The sequence below is a fragment of the Alternaria burnsii genome (genome assembly GCF_013036055.1).
Source record: "Alternaria burnsii strain CBS107.38 chromosome Unknown 697, whole genome shotgun sequence".
Taxonomy (NCBI): Eukaryota; Fungi; Ascomycota; class Dothideomycetes; order Pleosporales; family Pleosporaceae; genus Alternaria; species Alternaria burnsii.
In genome coordinates this window covers 154,790-176,666 of record NW_024066120.1, presented here as the reverse complement: position 1 = coordinate 176,666, position 21,877 = coordinate 154,790, and the positions used below count along the sequence as shown (strand labels likewise).

The 21,877-nt window shown below is 51.2% G+C and overlaps 6 protein-coding genes across 6 annotated transcripts; 4 read left to right on the top strand and 2 right to left on the bottom strand.

The window, feature by feature from the left end:
• Positions 1-1,582: 1,582 nt before the first annotated feature.
• GT037_008873 (kelch repeat-containing protein) lies at positions 1,583-4,136 on the top strand (the record flags this gene model as incomplete). The annotated part of the gene is made up of 4 exons (XM_038933920.1): positions 1,583-2,153; positions 2,208-2,842; positions 2,891-3,012; positions 3,068-4,136. 4 exons carry the CDS (start codon positions 1,583-1,585, stop codon positions 4,134-4,136), a joined length of 2,397 nt encoding a protein of 798 aa, XP_038783265.1.
• An 850-nt stretch (positions 4,137-4,986) lies between these two features.
• On the bottom strand, positions 4,987-6,168 carry GT037_008872 (branched-chain-amino-acid aminotransferase; the record flags this gene model as incomplete). Its single annotated transcript, XM_038933919.1, has 1 exon — positions 4,987-6,168. The coding sequence occupies one exon, from the start codon at positions 6,166-6,168 to the stop codon at positions 4,987-4,989; it is 1,182 nt and encodes a 393-aa protein (XP_038783264.1).
• Positions 6,169-9,440: 3,272 nt separating this feature from the next.
• On the top strand, positions 9,441-11,165 carry GT037_008871 (pyruvate decarboxylase; the record flags this gene model as incomplete). The annotated part of the gene is made up of 1 exon (XM_038933918.1): positions 9,441-11,165. The coding sequence occupies one exon, from the start codon at positions 9,441-9,443 to the stop codon at positions 11,163-11,165; it is 1,725 nt and encodes a 574-aa protein (XP_038783263.1).
• Positions 11,166-11,588: 423 nt separating this feature from the next.
• Positions 11,589-14,935, bottom strand: GT037_008870 (acetyl-synthetase-like protein; the record flags this gene model as incomplete). Its single annotated transcript, XM_038933917.1, has 2 exons — positions 11,589-14,636; positions 14,687-14,935. The coding sequence occupies 2 exons, from the start codon at positions 14,933-14,935 to the stop codon at positions 11,589-11,591; spliced, it is 3,297 nt and encodes a 1,098-aa protein (XP_038783262.1).
• Positions 14,936-15,525: 590 nt separating this feature from the next.
• Positions 15,526-17,284, top strand: GT037_008869 (mfs transporter; the record flags this gene model as incomplete). The annotated part of the gene is made up of 7 exons (XM_038933916.1): positions 15,526-15,687; positions 15,737-15,873; positions 15,922-16,065; positions 16,114-16,311; positions 16,376-16,407; positions 16,460-16,672; positions 16,728-17,284. The coding sequence occupies 7 exons, from the start codon at positions 15,526-15,528 to the stop codon at positions 17,282-17,284; spliced, it is 1,443 nt and encodes a 480-aa protein (XP_038783261.1).
• Positions 17,285-19,237: 1,953 nt separating this feature from the next.
• GT037_008868 (six-hairpin glycosidase) lies at positions 19,238-21,823 on the top strand (the record flags this gene model as incomplete). Its single annotated transcript, XM_038933915.1, has 2 exons — positions 19,238-19,296; positions 19,345-21,823. 2 exons carry the CDS (start codon positions 19,238-19,240, stop codon positions 21,821-21,823), a joined length of 2,538 nt encoding a protein of 845 aa, XP_038783260.1.
• Between the last annotated feature and the right edge of the window lie 54 nt (positions 21,824-21,877).

The following is a 21,877-nucleotide window of genomic DNA, read 5'->3' as shown; positions in this document are numbered from 1 at the left end:
ACCCGAGATCGCGCCTTCCCCATTATTACCCACCCCGAGCCACACGATAGTCGCTTCGCATGCGTAGCGCAGTCACGGCTATGCCTAGCGAAAACCCTGCATCACTCGATGCGACGGGCAAAGTCGAAGGCAAAGTCGCTGTTGTACATTCGGATGCAGTGCGGTCCGAAAACATCTAGAACAAACGAAACAGCTGCACCGCCACCCTCAACGCGCTTACGCCCGTTGACCCAGCACCACAACGGCGGTCGACAACAAGAAAGGGAGAGCAAAAAAAAAAGAGTACGGTGCATTCCAGCGCCGTGGCACACGCGCAACGGATGCGCGAAAATAGATTTAAACATGGACTAGAATTCTAGAGTGGTCACGAAACACGCGCAAAGAGCTACTGCACGCTGCACAGGCTATCGAAATCTCCGGGGGACCCGTAAACGTATTAGCTAGGGTCTACAATACGGATATACGCTGTTCGCGCCGTACGGGTGGGTGGTGTGATTTATTGCTTTGATTGAAAGTGGGTGTCGGAGGAGGAGAAAGGCAGAACCCAGTCACATTTTACTGCTGGACATGGAAGTTGCGAATTGTTCAAGACAAAGTCAAAAGGTAGAAAAGAGGAAGGTGGAAAAGCTGGCAGCGGAAACAAAAATCATAGGCTGAGGACAACATGACCGCCTCGTCACAACGACCTTCCAAGTCTACTCCAGGATGACATGCCCGCAGCGCCTGACATAGGCCAAGCCAAGTGGGCCCTAGCGCAGGGAATGGTCCCTAGTCCATCACTCGTCCGACTGCTCCTCTCCTTGCCAAACCGCCGTGTCGTGACCAATGCGGCGCGGGCTTGGAACGTTGCAAAGCCAATCGCCTTTATCAGCATTATCGATCGTTACCGTTCTTGGTGTACCCTGCTCACGTAGTCGTACCCTGTCGGCGCCCTCCATGACGCACCTTGTCTATCCACGGCTGCGCGGGCCAGTCAGCGTCGTCTCTCGGGTTCAATGAGGCGAGGGGATGAAGCGAGGCCGTCAGTATGCACTCCACATTTGGAGTGTTTGCCTTTCCCCTTCCATCTTACTCGTACTATTCTAATCATCTCTGATCTGGCTCTGTTGATTCATTTCTGCACTGCCCTGCTCGCTACAAACCATTTCCGCTGTGGCCGTCGTCGTTCGCTAACACAACACCTGCTTGTCATTCCGGCTGTTTGATTTCGACGCAAATCAGCGTCCTGCGCTTGCGTACCGATCGGATCCCTTGTCACCAGTCGCTGTCGAATCGAACCATTTTCTTTTCACGCCCGTCGGCACATATAGTCCCCGGCTGTTATCCCGTCCCTCGACGAGTGAAGAGGCGGAATCGGTCAAGGGTGCGGACCTTGTTCCTGAACAACACGACGTCATCTTGACCATTTAGCCGCGAACCCTTTGCACCTCATTCACCTGACGGCGGAAACCCTTTTGCATTTGCGACACACGATTCGTATTCGCTTTTGAACGGCCCGTTTTACGCTCTTTGCACGCACGCGCGCACGCGACCATAGGCGTTGCACCACCGGGGTTGCAGTTTGCGATAATACTTGATAGTCATGGAGCGGGTTCGAGCACAGCCTGCGACACGTGCTGAGGGCCGTCGCATGTCGATATTCACAGAGGTTGGATTGGTGGACGAGAACAGAATCCAAGAGGAGAGGAGTCCTGTACCTACACATGGGAAGAGCTTGAGGCGGCTGCGGCCAGCGAAGATGCTCAGATTTAGGAGTACGAACAGTATCTTCAATGCAGAGGGAGAGAGGTTGGCCGACGACGAAGATGACTGGGAATCATGCGACGAGGACGATGCAAATGACTCGTACATCACCACATCGCAATCGTTTATGCCAACCAGGCTATATCGATTCGGCCTCTTCAGTGTCTTACTGGCACTGATGCTACCAATTATCCAACTCAATCCCCTCAAACACATTGGAGTACGGGGTGGCACTATCCCAACACACGCCATTCAGGCCAATTCTGAACGCTCGATGCTCGTGCGACGAGAGGATAGCCCGACTGATGCGTGTAGACGGTGGAGCGGACAAAGCGCCGTCGTGAATGGAACCCTATACATGTACGGATTCCGCCGAACCACCGATGGCCAACAGACCCAGGACACATGGAGTATGTAGCGAATTGCAAATCATCGCGCTTGCGCGCAATGCTAACTTGACCCAGACAACGATTTCCTCACGCTCGATCTCACTGAATCCTGGCAAGTCAGCTCTCCCGCTCTGACCGGTCTGCCCAAGCCACAAGGTCCACCGGCCGTCTCGCTCGGCCAACTCTGGGCATCGCACGATTCGCTCTGGCTATACGGCGGTCAGTTCTCTGATAGTCCGCAAGCCGACCCCACGAACAACTCTGTTTGGGAGTACAACATTGGCGGCAAGCAATGGATCGAACACGCCGACCCGAAGACCTCAGCTGGACAGGAGGCGGAGGACGCTGGTCAATCTGTACAACGCGTTGCCGAAGGTGCTGGTCTCACTGTTCCTACGCTGGGCAGGGGCTTCTACTTTGCTGGTCATTTGGACTTTCTTACGACCGAGGGCTGGAGCATCCAGACTCCGCGAGTGTACTTGAAGAGCTTGCTGGAGTTTACTTTCCCAGGACAGACTAACAATGCTGTTGAGTCGCTGGGCGATGGAAAGACGGCTGGATCCGATGGCGCATGGCGTAATATTACCTACGGTGGATTGCAGAACACGGCCTCGTTCCCTGAACGCGCCGATAGTGCTCTTGTCTACGTCCCTGGTTTTGGCGACGAGGGTCTCCTAATTGGGTTGACGGGCGGTGATAATGCTACTTTTGTAGGTTCGGTTGTGCCAAGATGACTTCAAGATACTAACAGAATTCAGACGCAAATGAATACCATCGATGTTTACGATATCTCGACATCGACTTGGTACAAGCAAAGTACCTCCGGGAAGACGCCCAAGTACCGAGTCAACCCTTGTACTGTTGTAGGAGCTGCTGCAGAGTGAGTCTACCCAAGCTTCATGCTCACTCGATATCCGTACTAACTATGCTGCCAGCGGCTCATCATACAACATCTACATGTTCGCCGGCCAAGATCTTGGCGATCCAGGCACCCAGACCCAACGCGATGACATGTGGATCCTCTCCGTCCCCTCATTCTCCTGGATCGAGGTCGACCAAGGCACCGACAAAGCCTCCATCCCTCCTCCCCGTGCCGGCCACCTCTGCCAAGTCTGGGACGCTCAGATGATTGTTCTCGGCGGCTACAACACAGATCTCGGCTGTGACGCCCCTGGCATCTACGTCTTCAATATGAGCAGTCTGGGGTGGAGCAACCAGTTCACTGCTGTAACGGGCAAGAACGCGCTTCAGGGATACGACGCCAAGGACAAAGGTAGCACTGGTAACCCTCTTGCGCAACAAATCAACCAACGTGGTTTCGGCGTCAATGCGGGTATCGAGGGCTCTTATGGTTATGCTGTACCCGAGGCCGTTCAGTCTGTCATTGGTGGCGCAGCAACAGGCGGCGCAACACTTACTGCTCCCGTCCAGACACCCACCCAAGGCCCGCTCGCAACTGGCAAACCGCAGACGTACACCATGACTGGACCGGACGGCGCAACGATTACTAACGTCATCAACGGGAACCCTCAGGGCAGCTCATCAGGCGACAGCGGACCGAACGTTGGTGCCATCGTCGCTGGTGTGATTGCAGGTGTTTTTGCGGTTATCGCTGCGTACTTTGCGTTTTGCGCGTGGATCTACCGGCGCCAAGTTCAAATCTGGAAGTCTCATGCCGCCGCTGTGCAAACGCGGGCTAATGCCGCGGAGAAGCAAGGGGGCACATTTACTTCGTCTTCGGGTAAAAACAGTTCGGAGAGGCCGCCGGGTACCATGGGTGGTGGGAGCAGTCACGGTGGCGCTGCTGCTGGCTCGTTTGACATTGGGAGAAGAAATAGCGGTGATGCGACTGCTTATGGAGGCGCGGGGGATCAGTGGGGGAGGAGGAATAGTGAAGGGAGTGTTGTGGATGGATTGTTGGATGGTCAGGAGCCGAGTTTTTGGGGCGCGAGGGGTGTGTTGTTGAATCCTAGGCGGAGTTTGAGGGTTATTAATAGGGATTGATTGATGGATTGATGGATGGATGAATGGGGATGTAGGACGGATGGATGGATGGATGGATGGGACGCCTGGTTGCGTTTTTACCTTTTTCCTTCTTCTTTACATTCCGGTTTCATGAGCGATGATGAGAAACTTTGGTTAAAGGATATCGTGGGTATGGCTGGGGATATATAACATGGCCGAATTGGATAAGTAATAATGATATACATAAGTAATGATCAACTTGTGGATAACAACTCTCTATCTTCTTGTCTTTGTTGAGTTAGCATTCAGAGTTTTACTGCGTGGGCGACGGTGAGAGTAAGGATACACAAAGGATAGGCCTTGTAGTAAGAGTGTCTACATGAAGACAGTGTTGTGGGTCCCAGTGCCCCCTCAATAAGTGCGGTTAAGCAGCTTCAATCCGAGAGAGACATCTCTTTCGAGCCAAATGATCTGCTCTAGATCCCTACGATGTATACAAATTAGAAGACTGTGTTAGAGTGCATAATGTAAGTGATTGATTAGATATGATTTGAAAAGAGCAAGAGAGGGAGGAACTCACCTCATCAGACACACTTCTACTATGATATAATATCGTGTAACTTGATAGCGTTGTGCCTGCGTTTTGATTCTAGCACGTCTATCAATTCAAAAGCGTTATAGCTCTATTACCTCTAGATATATTGTGTTATTGCCTAGGTATAAAGTAGATCTAGACATTGCGCGCGCAGCTACCATAGTATGCTGCAGTGGGTACAGAAAGACCAAGCACAACTTACGTACATGTAAAAACAAAGGTATTTACCATACTACTTAACGTGCTGATCTAGACTAACGCTTTAGCTATAGGGTAGATAGTGTAAGACTAGGACTAAGCCTCTTCTACGACTTCAACCCAACGACTTTCAATCTCTCCTAGCAATATCGCCGCAAGTTGCTCGCGTACAAATGAGATATGGGGCGCCTTGCCCACATTGATGCGAATATCCCGACCGTTGTGGCCAATCTCCTTCACTTCCTGGATCCACGCTGCCGTTCCTACAGCGAAAGCGCCGAGGACGCGATCCTCTCCAACAGCGCGCTCAATCTCTGAAATCGAAATCTTCTTTTCCGCCACGTTGCACGGCTCGAGCAAGCTCGACTCTTGCGACGAAAAACAAGTGTTGAACATCTCCAGTATCGTTTGACGTGTGTTCCCTGCGAGAATCAATCCCTGTTCATCGAGGGGGGCTGTGGCTAGCTCCAATTGTCCTTTAGGCGTCCTCCAGAGCACGAAGAAGTTGGTTGAACCAGCCTCTGTGACGCAGCGATCTGGGCCATAAAGCCATAAGACTTGGTCATATCCTCTAGACCTTGCCTTGTTGTGCTCCAAGAGTGTTGGACCGTAATTGCCTCCAATCTTTGCTGTTCCAGTGCCGCCAGGCCATGACCGGACAGCGGATTCACTACTAGTAACGAGTCTCATCCAACGACTGGTGGTCGATGGGACAGATTCAGATTTCAAGCTAGGTGAGGGCCAGTACAGCATGAAAATACAAAGCTGAGCCTCCTCGGGAACTTTGAAACCCAGGCTGCTGTCAGTACCAATCAGTGTTGGCCTGATGTATAGGGCTGTACCGGCACGGTCCTTTGGCAGCCACTTCGGCGCTTCCAAGGCACAGAGTCGATGAATCAGCTTTAGCAACTCCTCTGGCTCGAATCCAGGTAGCGAGATACGTTCAGCAGAGGCTAGCATTCTCTGACAGTTGTAAAGAGGACGGAACAGGCGAAGACGGCCATCATGGCCACGAAAGAGCTTCATGCCCTCAAAACACTCGGTCGCATACTGTAACGCACTTGCTGTAGGCATCAAGGATAGAGGCCCATATGGTACCAGCTTGGGGTTGGCCCAGCCGTGGTCGGCGGTCCATAAGACCGTAATCATGCGATCGGTGGTTGTCTTGAGATCGGTAATAGATGCATCCGTGGGTTCGGGGATAGGTTTCGGGTTGTATAACGCCTGCTCTTCTAGTCGCGAAGCGCGTAGGGAAGACTGGTTTTTCTTGAACGCCATAGTGTAAGTTTCAGAGGGGGGGAACGGATCAAGTTTGTTTTGCGGCCATCTGAGCAGATGAGAGATTAAATATCTTCTCGAATCTACATGATTGTGTGCTACTCCGAAGCCAAACTACCTAGTTTGTATGTGTGCTCAATGCTTTAACAAAGTGGGTGTGAGGGATTCAGCGAGTACAACACCGGAGTAGCGCTCACTAGCCCCACTGCATTACGCCGATACTAGCGTGCCTTTCGGAGTATCATCTGCACCGCCCGACCGCCCTGATTTTCTCCCCGAGGCCGCGCCAGAGCATAACCTGCATGTCTGGTACTTCGTAAAGTTGATCACTCCGGCCGGGCATGTAAACGAGTACGACATTCCGATGAATTTCCCGAGGCGATCAAGTATGCGAGAGATCCCAGGCAGGCCTAGGAGACTTGCAGCATGTGAACCCTGCCGCGTCAAGAAGCTTGCCTGCGACCATCAGCGCCCGGCGTGTACGCGGTGTTGCAAAAACAAGCGGGAAGACGCCTGCTCCTACAGGCCGAGACCTTTCAAGAAGAATGCTACGAGAGTGGCGTCGTCTCCTCGGTCACCGTCACCAACAATCCAAGTGCAAGCGTTTAGTAGCAGGTGTGTACACAATGAATTTGACCGTAAAACTTGCGGTGCATGTCCTGATGGCTAGTTTCTACTGGGCGACAAGTGCTTGTGTGATTTGCGAGGTATTGAGAACGATTTTAAGCTGATGCTTTCTAGCCAAGGTCAGCAAGGTGCAAGCATCGAATCATTCACACGATTGCCAAAGCCGATGGATCGACCTATTCCTCGGCAATATCCTAATCCGGGGTATCTGGGTTCGTCCAGCCACACGACTCTCTTCAATCAAATAGAGATCGAATACAGTCAAAACTCCTCGCTGCCAGAGCAGGGACTGATGAGCTGCAACCCTGTTGATCTGCAAACTCTGTCCGTCTCTACTGCGGATCTCTCAGGAGGAGAGGATGCCATGAGACGTCTTCTCCAAGACTTTCCGCTTCAACTATGCATCAAACTTGCCAAAGCATGGCTGGATACTGGGGCGAACCTGTCTCTTGGTCACGCTTTTACTGCATCTTCAATCCGAGCTGTAGAAAAGCTCGGAACAGACCCTCGGAGCCCCAGTAGCCTGTCGAAACAACTTTTCCACAACTCATCCCTTCCGCTAGACGCGACCTTGATGGCAGTATCAGAGCACAACAATACGACATTCGATTCTGACAGCCCCCGATGGGAAAATGTCAGTCTATTCTTCATTGCTGTAGGTCGAGCTACTTTGACTAAACCTTGCCTCCATCCGGCCTTGCGCGCGCGTGGCGAACGACAACGTATTCTCAGGTTAGCCATGGCCTACGCATGCCAAAGTCTTGACTTATCACTCTCTATGGACTGTTTGAATGTCTTACAACTTGTTTCTCAGCACGAGAACTTTCTACTCCACTCGATTGTTGACGGAGATCAAAGTACGTGCTGCATCGACCTTCTGCGATAAGTTAGCCAACGACTGATCAACATATAGACTTTGGTTGTTACAGAAAGCTAGGCGATGTTGCAAGCTCCATAACCGCGCTCGGCTATCACCAAGAAGTCCCTGTCAATACATCCATGCCAGACATCCTAAGGCCCACGCGTCAGGCTGCTTTCGCACACTGGTATTCGACTGACAAGAATGTTTCCATCTTCCTAGGACGACCCTCTCGATTCTCTAAAAGCTCATGCTCCTTTCCACCGATTAACCTAGAGGAATATTTCTCTAATGTGTGGAGTGAGAGCGACTCGTTGGACTTCTACGCAGAGTCTCGCTGGGCAGCGATGTGCGCAGCACTGAAAGAAGATTGTCTGGAACTGCGCAAGGAAAGTGAGTACGCGATTGCGAGCAGAAGATCTCGGTATGTGCCCATTTCGTACGCTGATCAAATCAAACACTTAACTATTCCCGAGGTCCATACGAGAGGTGGCTGCTTTGCAGTGGTCATCTCTTCCGCAGCATTTTCGATTGGAAGGCCCTTTTAAAGCCTATGATCGAGATCCCGTGGAGCTTGATCTGTTACTGGCCGTGAAGCTGAACCACCTTCACGTGGTTTTCCTCCTCCAATTCGCCCTCCTTCGCAAGGTAGCAGAGCCCAACGCGGATATCGCCAAGATTTCAGCGGAGATGTTAGGGCTTATAATCGAGGCCCTGTTGTTGAGGGATCGGATTATCGATTCAAGCACGTCTTTAGTGTGGAAGGTATGCTCAATGCCCGCATTCAATCATTCGGTCTAAGATGTGGCGGCACCGTGCTTACAGCTGGGTCAGGTTGTGTACTATGGGCTTTCAGCCGCAGGCGTGCTTTGTCTAACACTTTTGCGACCATCATTTTCATTTTCTGAAGCACAGATCGATGCCAGCCACGTTCTACGAGATTTATCGGTTTTCACGGCTGTTCTTGAGCAAGGGAGCCTCGTCAGTTCTGACGATGCAAATTACGCTCTACTAGCCGGAGCTACTGAAGCGATCAAAATCGTACTCAATCGCCGAGAAACGCATAATCACCATATCACAGGTAATTCACTGCAGGAAACCGAAGAAGCTAGTAATCTATGCTCAACTGCATCCGTCGGTGATTCTTGGGACCCTTGGCAGTTTAACTACTTTCACGATCTTCAGAATCCTTTCTGGCAGAGCATTGCTGATGGAGATTTTGATCTGGATAGTGTGCTCGAGGTATTGCCGGATAATGGTACCTGAGGACTTTGTATTGTCTAAAAAAAATGGGTTAGCGAGAGGTTCATAGCTATGCTTTTGGTGAGACACAGACTAGCAGACGATAGACTAGCAAGGCTACAATGGCATCATTTCCGAGAAAGGGTCGATTGGCCCTCTGGTGTAACGCATTGCCAGTCCTCATCTCCTTGCTCAGCAGTGTCAACGCTTCGTGGGCTTCTGGACAATAAGGAGATGTCATGATCGCCGCGTCGTAATCCTAAGACCATCGGCTTATGAGACTGTTCAATAAATTCGCCACTTCAGCATTGCTTAAGTGGTGCGACAGGGGTCCCTAAAACAAGGGCAGACCGATCATCGGGAGTGGCGAGAACTTTACGCCGTAAATGTTCGGAGTCGGCGTAGTCGACTAATGACCTCCGAAGTCGTTGATCTGTCACTACTGCAAGCAATATAAGGCATGTAAAAAATTCAAGTTCGTCCTGCTACCTACAGCTTGTGCATTCTTCTCTCATTTTGTGATTATTCTCCGCCTCGCGTCGAAATGTCAGCTACTCTCACTATCGCAGAGTACCTCTTCAGTCGATTGAGCCAGTTGGGAGTTGACTCGGTTCACGGCGTCCCCGGCGACTACAACCTCCCACTCCTAGACTATATCAAGCCTACAGGGCTTCGTTGGGTCGGAAACACCAATGAACTAAACAGTGGATATGCCGCTGACGGTTATGCGCGTGTCAAAGGAATCGGAGTACTTATCACGACATTTGGTGTAGGCGAGCTGTCAGCTATAAATGCCGTCGCAGGAGCCTACGTCGAACGTAGCGCAGTGGTACACATCGTAGGATGCCCAGCCAGATCTGCGCAGAAGTCACGAGCTCAGCTTCATCACACCTTCAACGATGGAGACTTCGACCGATTTGCAGCCATGCATAGTTACGCAACCATTGCTCATACAAAGCTTTGGGACATACGCACTGCTGGAGAAGATATCGATCAAATTCTTCGCAAGTGTGTCACACTCCAAAGACCTGTGCACCTTCAGATCCCTGTCGACATGGGTACACTTGAGATTGCTAGTCAAAGGTTGCAAGTGGACATTCTCGCCGAGACTCCGGAACCTACAACTCGGGCTGAGGACGCTGTTAGCACTATCCTCGACAAACTGTATTCGGCGAAGCGCCCTATCATCCTGGTAGATGGCGAGCTACGGAACCCGAAAATCATTCAGGGGGCTAATCAGATCGTCACCTCAACAGGCTGGCCAACTTGGGTAACCTGTTTCTCCAAGGGTCTGATTGATGAAACACTCTCAAATGTACACGGAATCTACCAGGGTGACTTTGCCCCTGAAGCATCACAGAAAGTCTTCAAGGAATCTGATCTGGTCATTTGCATTGGGCCTCATTTGAGCTCGGCCAACACCTTTATGTTCTCCGCTGTTCCCAAATCAGAAAGTGCGATCTTTATCAACGATAACGATGTCAAGATCTTTGGGAACATTGTCGAAGACGCACCCGGTCAGTACGTCATCGCTCGCTTGGCTGAAAGAATCAACAAAGATAGAGCCCGTTCCGTATACCAGCAATACCCCGATATACACAAAGAGAGCACGATTCCGTTTTCATCTTTATCCAAGAGCCATCCTGTTACACAGGATAGGATATGGCGTGTATTGGGTAACATGTTCCGCAAAGGAGACATCATCCTGGGTGATGTCGGCACAGCAGGCTATGGGCTTCGTGACGTCCCATTGCCACCCTCTTCAAGGTTGTTACTCCCGGTTACCTGGCACTCTATCGGCGGTCAGCTCCCAACCTCGCAAGGTGTGGCCTTAGCCCAAAAAGATCTCGCAGCGTCTGCAAAAAGGCAGGCTCTTGGCCGCACGATTTTGATGATCGGTGATGGGAGCTTCCAGGTAACCGTTCAGGAGCTAGCCACGATCATCCGTCAGAATCTGGATGTACTCGTATTCTTGATCAACAACGACGGCTACACGATCGAGCGTGCTATTCATGGCTTGTCGGAGGAATACAATGATATCGGTCGCTGGAACTATCTCCTGGCACCTGAGTTCTTTGGAGCAAGGAAAGACAATTTTAAGACGGCCACGATAAGAACCTGGGGTGAACTAGAAGATGTTCTCCACAATCAGCAAGTCGTTGATGGGAAGGGACTACGCATAGTTGAGGTACTAATGGCACGGGATGATGTTCCAATCGGGCCGATGTCGATGTGGTTGGAAAAGGAGAAGAAAAGACACGTGGAATAAAAGTAGGATACGCGGACGAGGCTAGCAACTTGAGTTTCTTGTCTCTATTTACCATGGCATAAAGGGATGCAGTAGAAGATGTATACAATGTATTTTGAATAGATAGATCCAATAATATGGTATTCGATTTTAAGGTTGATTGTAACAGGCTAAAGCCTAATTAGTAACCCTTAATACGCCGACCGATGTGAGCAAGCCTTGTAATAGTGCTTGGGACGACTTCATCAAGACCAAGCATGAAGGACTGCAGACAGTGCCCATGGAATAATTCCTTACTGACAAATCTCGCTATCCTGCCTTTGCCCTTGAGGGTCCTAAGCAAAAGGGTGCGCGATGACTCATATGAAGACAATTTGGGGCTGTGATGCTCCTCGACACTATGCTTTCTAAGCTGACCCTTTCTATACGCGGTAAACCTGTCCTTTATGCTCCCCACTCCTCCTGCAACCTCTCAATGACCTTCTTTACATACTCCACATCCGTCACGCTCGGAATAGCCCTCATGCTCTCGCTCTTCGCGCTCGTCTTTTCCGTTTCATATACTAGAAGACCTTTGTTCTTCGTACTCGAGCCATGCCCGTACTTGCTCTCGAACCAATCGAGCAGCTTGATAGGAGGATTCTTCTTGGGATCTTGCTCCGAATTGCGCAGCCTCTCCATCCACTGGTCTGTAGGCAGAGTTTCAAATTTGAAGCCAGCAGCAGCGAGAGCAGGAAGCATGTCGCGCGTCCAGTGGAAGCGGGTGGGGTTGAGAACGTGGTAGACGAGGTCAGGTGGGGGGATCTCGATGACATCAGGGTGTCTGCGACGACGAGCGAAATAATCAGGACGCAAGCGTGGGAAAGGACGGCCATCGGGATCCAAGGGTGCAGTAGGAACGAGATCGGGATCCAAGGGTGAAGCAGGAACGAAATCGGATTCGTTATCCGGTGAGAAAGGCGTGAAAGGAGGTGAGGTAAAGTCGTGGATGTCGCAACAATCGAGAATGACGCGGGCTGCGTAATCGACAGGCAACCAGGACATCTCCTCGTCAAGAGTTGGAAGGGCGCCTAGCGTAATTGCGGTCTGTATCATGAGCGGTATACCCTCAGTAGTGTTCCATTGCCCGACTTTGGAGTCGCCGACAAGTTGGCCTATCCGTAGCACTCTAGCATCGGCACCAACTAGATTCGCGGACTTCGCGGCGTTGAGAACGATTTGCTCAGCGACATATTTTGAGCGCGCGTAGCCCGTCTTCTGGACGTGTGAGATGTTCGCGACAGGACCTTCTGGCACTGTTCCTGGTCGCGGCGTTGCAGCAGCGGAAGAGACAGATGAGCAGAAGAAGAAGCTTGCTTTGCTCCCATCAGGATCACTCTGACAGAGATCTAGCAAGTTCCGTACAGCGGCTATGTGCTCTTTCTCGAAGCTCTGTACGGAGATGTTGAAATTCACCGCCCATGCGCTGTGAATGACCAGGGTGAGCCTGGAACTAATCTCACGAAACCTCTGCTTACCTAGACCGAAGTCTGGTTTACTAAGGTCGGCCGGAAGTGCAACGATCTTTTTTAGCTGATCATTTGTGGGACTAAGGCCTCTTGCAGATAAGCTATCCAAAGTGCGCTTTAGTGCAGCGATGTCAGAAGATGCTCGGACGAGAGCATACACCTCTTCGACTGCGTAATGCTCGACAAGTTGTGCAAGCAAGTGAGCACCCAGTCCTCCAGTGACACCAGTCAAAACAACGGTATGTCTCCTGTAGACTGACCGTGTAGCAGGTGCAGCAGTCGAGTACTTTGCGATCAGGTCATGCATAATCTGTTCATGGCCTTTTGCATCTTCCGTCTCGCCTGTACGCAGCCCATGCAGGTAGCGAGCAAGCGCAGCAATGTTTCCAGTCTCATACAGCAGGTTCTGTCCCACTTCGGCTTGCTTGCCTCCCAAATCAATTTCCTTCTTGATCAAGCTCCACATCCGCAGACACTGCAGGCTATCGATACCGCAGGCGAAGAAGTCTGACTCGGAAGAGCCTGGTTCCACGCCAAGCTCTTCGCGAAAACGTCGAGACAGATACGCCTCGAGTTCTGGAAGCGGCAGTGCTACGGACCCGCTGGTGTCGTTCTCAAACTTCTCGTATGCGTCTTGGATCTGTTGCTTGAACTGTTCGTAAACCTGGGCGCGGATGAATGTGCTCTTGTCTGTGGTAGCGTACTTTGTTCCAGATGGCAGCACGACGATAAGATCTCGCGGAATGCGGGAAAAGCTTTCTGCGCGAGAGTTCGCGTCCTCAACAGCAGGCCAGATGTGCTGCAGGAACTCCTCATCGTTCATGTCGGCCGCTGCGTCGGCCTTGATGATCAAGATGCCTGGAACTGTCTTGCCGTCTCCGAAAACGATGGCTTCTTGGACAAGCGCTTCTTGACGTATCCGGCCTTCGATTGGAATTGGAAGTACCTTCTCCCCGTTGACTAATGTCAAACGGTCGTCCAGACGTGAGACGTACTTCCAGTGATTAGGCTTTGTAGGGTGTTTCGCAAAGAGATCTCGGGTGCGGAACGAGTTAGGCGGGTCGTCTGAGTTTATGGTACTCTTCGACTTGAGACCATCGAGAGCGACGCACTCGAATATGTTTGGGGCGACCTCGTCCATCAAGAGAAACTGTTGGACTTGGGGCAGTATGCGAAGGTAGTTCCAAGCATTATCACCTGGTGGTCGGACAGATGTCATGACGCGCCCGGTTTCGGTCGCGCCGTAGTTTGCGCAGACGTTGACGCCGTGCTTCACCAGATTGTCGCCCAGATCGTCAGGACAAGCACTGCCTCCGTACATGATCAGATCGATGTCGGCTAGCGCTTTGAGCCCTTGATCCGAATCTGCGAGAAGTTTCAGAACATAGGGTACGCAGAATAAGAGATCCGGCTTTACATGCTCAATAGTGGCTAGGAGGTTCTGCTTCGTGATTGGGTAGTTGTAGTTGACGTAGTACATTGGCTTTCCGGAGTAGATTGATCGGAAGGTTTCGTAAAAACCGAAGCTGTGGAACAGCGGCTGCGTCATCAAAGCTTTCCGATCGAGGTTCAGCGCGAATGTCGCGATGCAGCTTCTGTGAGTGAGATAGATGGGCTTTGGTAGGCCTGTTGATCCCGATGAATGGATGATGACAGCTCTCTTGGGATTCTCGCGTTCTGGATCGTATGTGCGATGGAACACCGGTGCATCCACCTTGTAGTAATCGTGGTGCTCGAGCGTCTCGAGCACAGTGATGCTCCTCTCATTGCGCACTTGCTCCAAAGCATCGTGAAATTGGGCAATTGTGAGTATAGTGTCGCATTCGGCTTGTTCAAGCAATGAACATATTGCTGGACTGGCGAGCCGCGGGGATAGAAGAAGAGCGGCGTAGCCTAGCCTGTTCAATCCAAGGAGAGTGATGATAAACTGCAGAGAAGAAGGAGCGAGTATCGCAATGGTTGGTGCCTGAGTAAGTAACGAATCCTGTTCTCGCTGTCAGATGTGACTTCTTAGCCGGTTCAAGTCCCACCTACCGCTGGCTTCAGCCCTCTCCGCTGTAACGCGTCAACTGCCGCATCAACATAACTGTCAATCGCCCGTGCTGAATGGTCTTCATAGTCAGTGAGACCTTCTCTCGGAAAGCAAAGCAGGGGAGAATCTCCGAGTTCTGATGCTCGTCGCTTGATCAGCTCGTCGATGGTATGGATTGCGTCATCGCTTCCAGCGAGACGAAGCGCCGGCGTAATCGCATGCTCCTTTGTTTTTGTCAATAAGCCAGGCATGATGATATGTATGGTTAGCTGGTACTTACAACAGCACGCTCTTGTACCATGGTATCTATACTGTCTCGAGCCGTCGTGGTTCCGATGGTCCCGATATTTCCGATCGCACGTGACATCAGCGTGTCGGATAAGAAGTCCGCTGGGTTGATGCCAGATTACTCACCCACATCATCACGCGAGGAATTGTTTTCCGCAGGATTCAGCCTTCATGGGTGGTTTCAGTTTGTCGGGTAGCGGGGTAAGTCGATCCGCTGCAAGCAAATAAATATCCCACCAACGACTGCTGACGACCGTGTCGGGATTACTTCGGACAGCCAAAGTTCTCTATTCCTTATCGTCTCTATCTTGTGTGTTGAGTCCGTATATGCTCGACCAGCGCACGAGCACATTCTCTTGCACGCCGGATATGCGAACCCCATGGGGCACGGGGCTTCCCCCGCATCTCGGCATGCAGCGATCCCTGGATCAGCAACAAGTTGCTTTGCCAAGTTCGTGGAGTCTGGGGAAGAGAAGAACTACAAAGCTGGCTATGGTCTGGGAATAGTGAGGCATCATCAGTTCTGGAGGTCGCAAAGCTCCAGCTATCCACTATGGCGACTCCATCCAATGATATCAAGTCCAAGGTCTCGATCGAGCACATCGATACACTAGACAAACCGCAAAATGTCGTTGCATTGGACAAATTCGGAGCCGCTACCGAGTATACCCCTGAAGAGAAATCTCTGGTCAGGAAGTTGGATACCCATATGATGGTAGGCTAATTCTTGGAGCAAATGAAAAGCTCGTTGCTAACAACTACAGCCAATGCTTTGGATCATGTACTTCATGAATTTCCTTGATCGTAATGCCATTGTCAACGGGAAGATCAACGGCATGGACAAGGATCTCAATTTGCAGGGGACAGAATACAACACATGCGTGAGCATCTTCTTCGTCGGGTAAGATGTTCGTCCGCCATACTAAAGTTCTTTTTGACTCTTTCATAGTTATCTCGTGGGGCAGGTACCTTCAAATATGCTCTTGACTCGTGTCAAGCCCTCCCACTACATGGCCGGTTGGACGATGGCATGGGCAATCGTATCGACACTCATGGTTCTCGTGAAAGACTACCACGGCATGTTGGCATGCAGGTATGATTAGCTTGATTACATGTGAAAGTCACGTACTCATGTCGACAGACTTGTACTCGGAATGACGGAGGCGCCGTTCTACCCGGGAGCACTGTACATGATCAGCTCTTTTTACACACGTAAGGAGACCGCAACGAGGATGTCGGTGTTCTATACTGGCAACTTGCTTGCGAGTTCCTTCTCTGGTCTTATCGCAGCTGGAATATTCGCCGGACTGGACGGGAAAAAGGGCTTGGAAGGATGGAGGTAAGTTATGACTGTACGAAATGCATGTGAGACATACACTGACTTCGCATCTCCACATCTGTAGATGGCTGTTCCTCATTCAGGGAGTCTTCACAGGTACGTTCAAACCGAGTCCGTCTGTTATCACGCTAGCTGATCTTGCCTCCAGTTCTCATCGCGGCGATGGCATTCTTCCTCCTACCTAACGCACCCCTTCAAACCCGGTGGCTCACTCCGGCCCAGCGACAACTAGCACATAGCCGCATCGAACAAGATACGACCCAGAAGCGAGACAAGGTCAACGTCTGGAAAGGTCTCCGAGAGGCAGCAGTCGACTACCGCACCTGGGTCTTTGCACTCATGCAAAACCTTCACTTGTCAGGTAAGTTGTGCCTATACGAGATGCATGTGAGACATACACTGACTTCGTATTTTAGCGAATGGCTTCAAGAATTTCCTACCAACAGTCGTAAAGACATTAGGTTTCAATCAGACCATCACCCTCGTACTGACCTGTCCTCCGTATCTCATCTCAGCCTTTGTGTCGGTAGCAGTATCCTGGTCTTCTGGTCGGTTCAATGAGCGCACCTGGCACATCACGCTCTCCAAGGCCGTCGCGATTGTAGGCTTCATCGTGGGAACTGCCACCTTGAACATTGGCGCGCGGTATTTCGCCATGGTGCTCTTCGTAGGAGCGACGTATGGTGTCAACAACATCGTGCTAGCTTGGACCGCCGCTGTACTCGGCCAGACGGACGAGAAGAAATCAGTCGCGTTGGCTATCGTCAATACATTGGGCAACCTCTCCTTCGTTTACACACCGTATCTGTGGCCCGACAGCGATGCACCGCGCTTTGGCAAGGCCATGTATGCGAGCGTGGGCTTCTCGGCGGGTGTGGTACTGTGTGCGTGGGTGATGAGACTTATCTTGATGAGAGACAACAAGAAGATCCGTGCATCGGACAACGAGGCTATCAACTTCTACGTGTACTAAGGAAGCGAAGGAGACCACCAGGAGATCTCTTGTCGTTGGCTTTTGCGTTTCATTGTATTGTGGGATGGCAGAGTCAGAGGAAACGGAAGTTGCAAAGCGTCAGGAGGCTCAAGGGAAAGTAAAAAGGAGTGATAGCCTACAGTGGAACACGGATTACTGATGTCGCGCACCAGTACGAGAGTTTGTTATCGCGTTGCTGGTGCATGTTGACAGTCCTTCCTCTCGAAGTCTAGTGCATGGCATTGCTGGAGCGTTGGGGGTTGCTTTTGCATTTTGCGCACCAGATTTCTGTCAGTCATCCATAACCTTACTTGTCATTCGCGCCCGTCGCTCTGTAGACCTTGCTATGGGAATTGTAACAGGGCGTTGCGCTTGCATAAGGAAAGCTGTGCTCGAAGCAGGCTTTGGTCGGAGCTGTGAGCCGGTGAACGGGTTACGGTTCGATGTTCTCGCCCCCCTGACAACCTCTACGCACTACTCGGATGCGCTAGCAGCAGCGATTTTCGCCCTGGACCGTCAGCACAGAGGTTCACTTGTGAACATTTTTTCAATATTTCTTCCTCAATCAACTGGCAAGCCAGTCGCATCAATGAAAAAAAAAGTAGCCTGTCAGATTGCCGTCAACGTCCTGCCTTCCAGCGCAACACGAAGTCGCAAACCAGTCGGCTGAAGATCATCGCCACGCGCGCCGAAGCACCCGTATAAAGCCTCACTCCGGGACATCGAGGCTGATAGTCATCAACCAGGATGGAGATTCTGTGGCTACTTAGAGTAACTCAGAAGAGGATGCATACTATTAGAAATGATTCTATGAAGTATGATCGACATGATGAGCAGAAAGGAGGACGAGGGACGATGGGTTTATATACCCAAGCAGATGCTGTGCACGGGACAGGAATGCACGGATGTGCGAGCGAGTGAAAGTTTTTCGGGGGCTGGGAAGATCCACTGCATTGCCGATACTCGCCGTGGCGGGCCATCGTCGTGGCTGGAAAACAAATTTGTTCGTGACTGTTCAGTTTATGACCATAGCTTTTCGCTGTTCATGGACATGATACGTTAATCTAGCAATGCCTCCACTCTGCCTGGTTTTTGCGTTGGTATCACGAAATTTGGTCCAGTGTGAGGACGTCAGTAAATTCAAAACTTGGCCGCCGTGAGCCGCATCGGCCTGCCTCTAGCCTATCGCAGCCTCTCAACACGTTGCCGACAGAATTGCAGCATCCGCTCAATATGTCCAGCTCGCCGTGTATTCAATGGTCGCTGGCAACGTTCGAATGCACCTGGTCGAAAGGACGCTTTGGACTTCTTGAGAGGGAACGAAGTCTGATTGTTGAATTGACATTGCGAATGCTCCGCCGGCCTGACTTCGGGCGTGACCATCGATTGAACCAAGATTTGGACCTCGGATTCTCTCACAACCTATCGCAGCCTGCGCAAAGGTCGTCAGAGATGCTGCCTTGGCTGTCAGACCATGCATTGGCGTATCCTTCGCGACCTAGAATACGCAGACCGAGATACGCATGCTAACCGGCTGTTCACCCGAAACTTGCCCGTATTGGGCCGTGTAATCCAATGAATGTACGAACGGGAAACATGTTATGCGGGGCATCGTACTTTGCGGGGTAACATCCTGTACAAAACATATCCTAGCCTTCTGACAACGTTAAGCTTGATGTTCAAACTCCCCGGTTATGCATACCGAAGCTTGTTCGAATCGGTCACATATGTACCGAGCGCATCACCTAGCCAGCGCCGGAGTCGAATCGACAGCCTTTTCCCCACATTCCGCTACTCGGCCCTGCGCCCTAGGCTCGAATCTGGGGTGGCAGTTGTCGTAATGTTTCAATGCATCGCAGGTACAGATGACCGCCGGCTATAGTCATGGCTGCCCAGTTATATCGCAGAATAAAAGGCTGTGAGATCGCCTCAGATGATATCTAGGTAGCAGCCATGATGATCCTTCATCATCTTGTATTTATCGCAGTCTTCATCAACCCATCAGCCACTGCGTAAGCTACCGTAGACACCTTTCAAAGACGATTTACTCACCATGATAGCTTTGTCAACTATGGCTCGATTGTACCCAAGTCAATCCTACAGCAATCTGCGCCCTCATCATCTGGCTTGAGGCCGTGGGCAAATACGAGCCTGACACTATCGCCCTCAAACCCGCTCGTTACACTCGACTACGGTACCGAAGTAGCCGGTTTTCCCTTCTTCCGCGTTTCTGCAATTTCTGGAACAGTACAGATCGAAGCAAAGTACAGCGAAGAATACCGAGGAGTTGAAGAACCATTCTCGGACGGGCCTTGGACATTCTCGAACGGACTGTCAAACACTTTCCGTGTCGAAACTTTTAATATCACGGAGACAGGATACATTGAGAGTTTTTTCGTCCAAGGAGGACAGCGATGGCAGACCGCACGATTGATCACAAACGGCTCTGTCACTATCGATCATCTGGGATTCCGCGCAACGAGCTCAAACCTAGACGTCAATACGCTGCCAGGGCACTTGAAGACATCGGACGATACTTACAACCGCGTCTTCGACCTCGGAGGCCGTGTCGCACAGGTGGCATGCGTAGATGCCGGTAACGCACCGTCTACATGGGAAATCACGAAAGACGGAGCTCTCGTTCGAGGCCAAACAAGCGCACAGTCATCGCTGGGGGTTGAAGCAGCCAATTACACACTCGACTTCGATGTGAAGATCGCTCGCGGCGGCGCCGGCTGGCGGGTAGCAAGTGCGCTGCAGCCGCTTGGGCCGTACTTTGTGCTTACGTCCGAATATCCTCAGCAGAATACTTTCGCAAACACGAACCTGACTCTCCTACCGCCAAATACCTTGGCATTCAACCCTGAGTGGAGCTTAGTGAATCAGAGCACGTTGCCTGTGCCAGAAAACCAGTACTTCACTATTAACACAACCATCGAGGAAAATGTGTGGTATCACGTGAGCACATCGATCGAGAAAACGGGCTATCGGATAAGCCTGAATGGGACGGAGATCGCCTTCGTACCTTTACCACCACCGGCAGCCCCAGGAAATTTTGGCACTCCCTCTCGATACGAAGGCACATGGGGTTTCGGAAGTATGCAGGATCACATCACGTACTACAAAGATGTGACTGTCACCGCCAGAAACGGTACGATCATTTACTCTAATCCTCTTACCAGCGAAGATTGCTTGGCCGAGTATCAGGTTGCGCCTCTCGACCACTCGGTCTGCCTTGACGGTGCCAAGCGGGATCGCCTAGTCTGGACAGGAGACTTCTACCACACTGTGCGGGTCGTATCAACTTCGTCTGCTCGATTTGACTACCTCTTGGGCACCATCGAATACGCGCTAAGTTACCAGCTGGATGAAGGCCCGTATGCTGGCTTTACCCCCATCTCTGCCAACCTGGGATCCCGACCCCAGTACAAAGAGGCAAATATTGGGAACTACGCTGGGCTAGTAGACTACCAAGACTTATTTTTGGCAGGGATAAGTCATTACTACCGTTACACTGGAGACTCGGATGGCCTGAAGCCTTACTGGAGTCAGATCAAGAGACTTGCCACAGCGAGATTGGCTTTCATCGATCCTTCATCTGGTCTCATTGGAGGTTCCCTAGAGATACCATCACCTTTCAGCTTCCTTGGACCAGCCAACGGGACTGCAACGACTGGTCTCTTCGCTTATATGCTTAACGAGATTGCGCCACTTGCTCTTGCGGTCGGAGATGAAGAAGCTTCAACGTCTTACTCACAAACGGCAAGCAAACTGCGCGAGGCCCTTAATCGTGAGCTATGGAACGACCAGCTAGGAACATACTCACTCTCTACCACCGATCGAGGCAATTTCTCCTTGACTGGCGTCGCTTGGGCAATTCTATCTGGGACGGCAAACGCAACGCAAGCAGCGTCCTCTATCGCTAAGCTTGAGGAGCTTCGCTTCGCGGTAGGTTACAAGACTATCTCAAGCGACTTAGAGACGGATGACTATCAGCTTGCCCCCAATCCATCAGGCTTCTTATTGGAAGCTCTCTTCAAGGCACGTCGTGATCTTGGGGTGGACAGTACGTCTGCTATCACGCACCTACTCGAAAACCTGTGGGGTAGCATGGTAAAGAACAACGAATACTACTCAGGAGCGAGCTGGGAATACGTAAAACCCGACGGTTCGCCTGGTATCGATCTTTTCACTAGCTTAGCACATCCATGGGGTGCAGCTCCGACCTACGTACTGCCGGAATACCTTCTTGGTGTGGTACCGAGTTCTCCGGGGTACGAAATGGTTGTCATCACTCCTATGATTGGGTTCCTGAACCAATCTGAAGTTAACGGGAGGGTACCGACACCTAATGGACCGATCAAGGTGGCATGGACGTTAAATGGTACGAAAGTCGTTATGACTGTCGCTATACCCAGCGGTACGACAGCTACGTTGCAACTACCAGCTGGAGCAGCTGTTGTCGGTGAAGACTTGCACGACGGACAACTCGAGCTTTCATGTGGAGTGAAGGAACTGATCATGGAAATCCAGGTATGATGGGAGTGACTCGAGAGCATTGAAATTCAAGCTTGTCATAGTGTTCATGATATG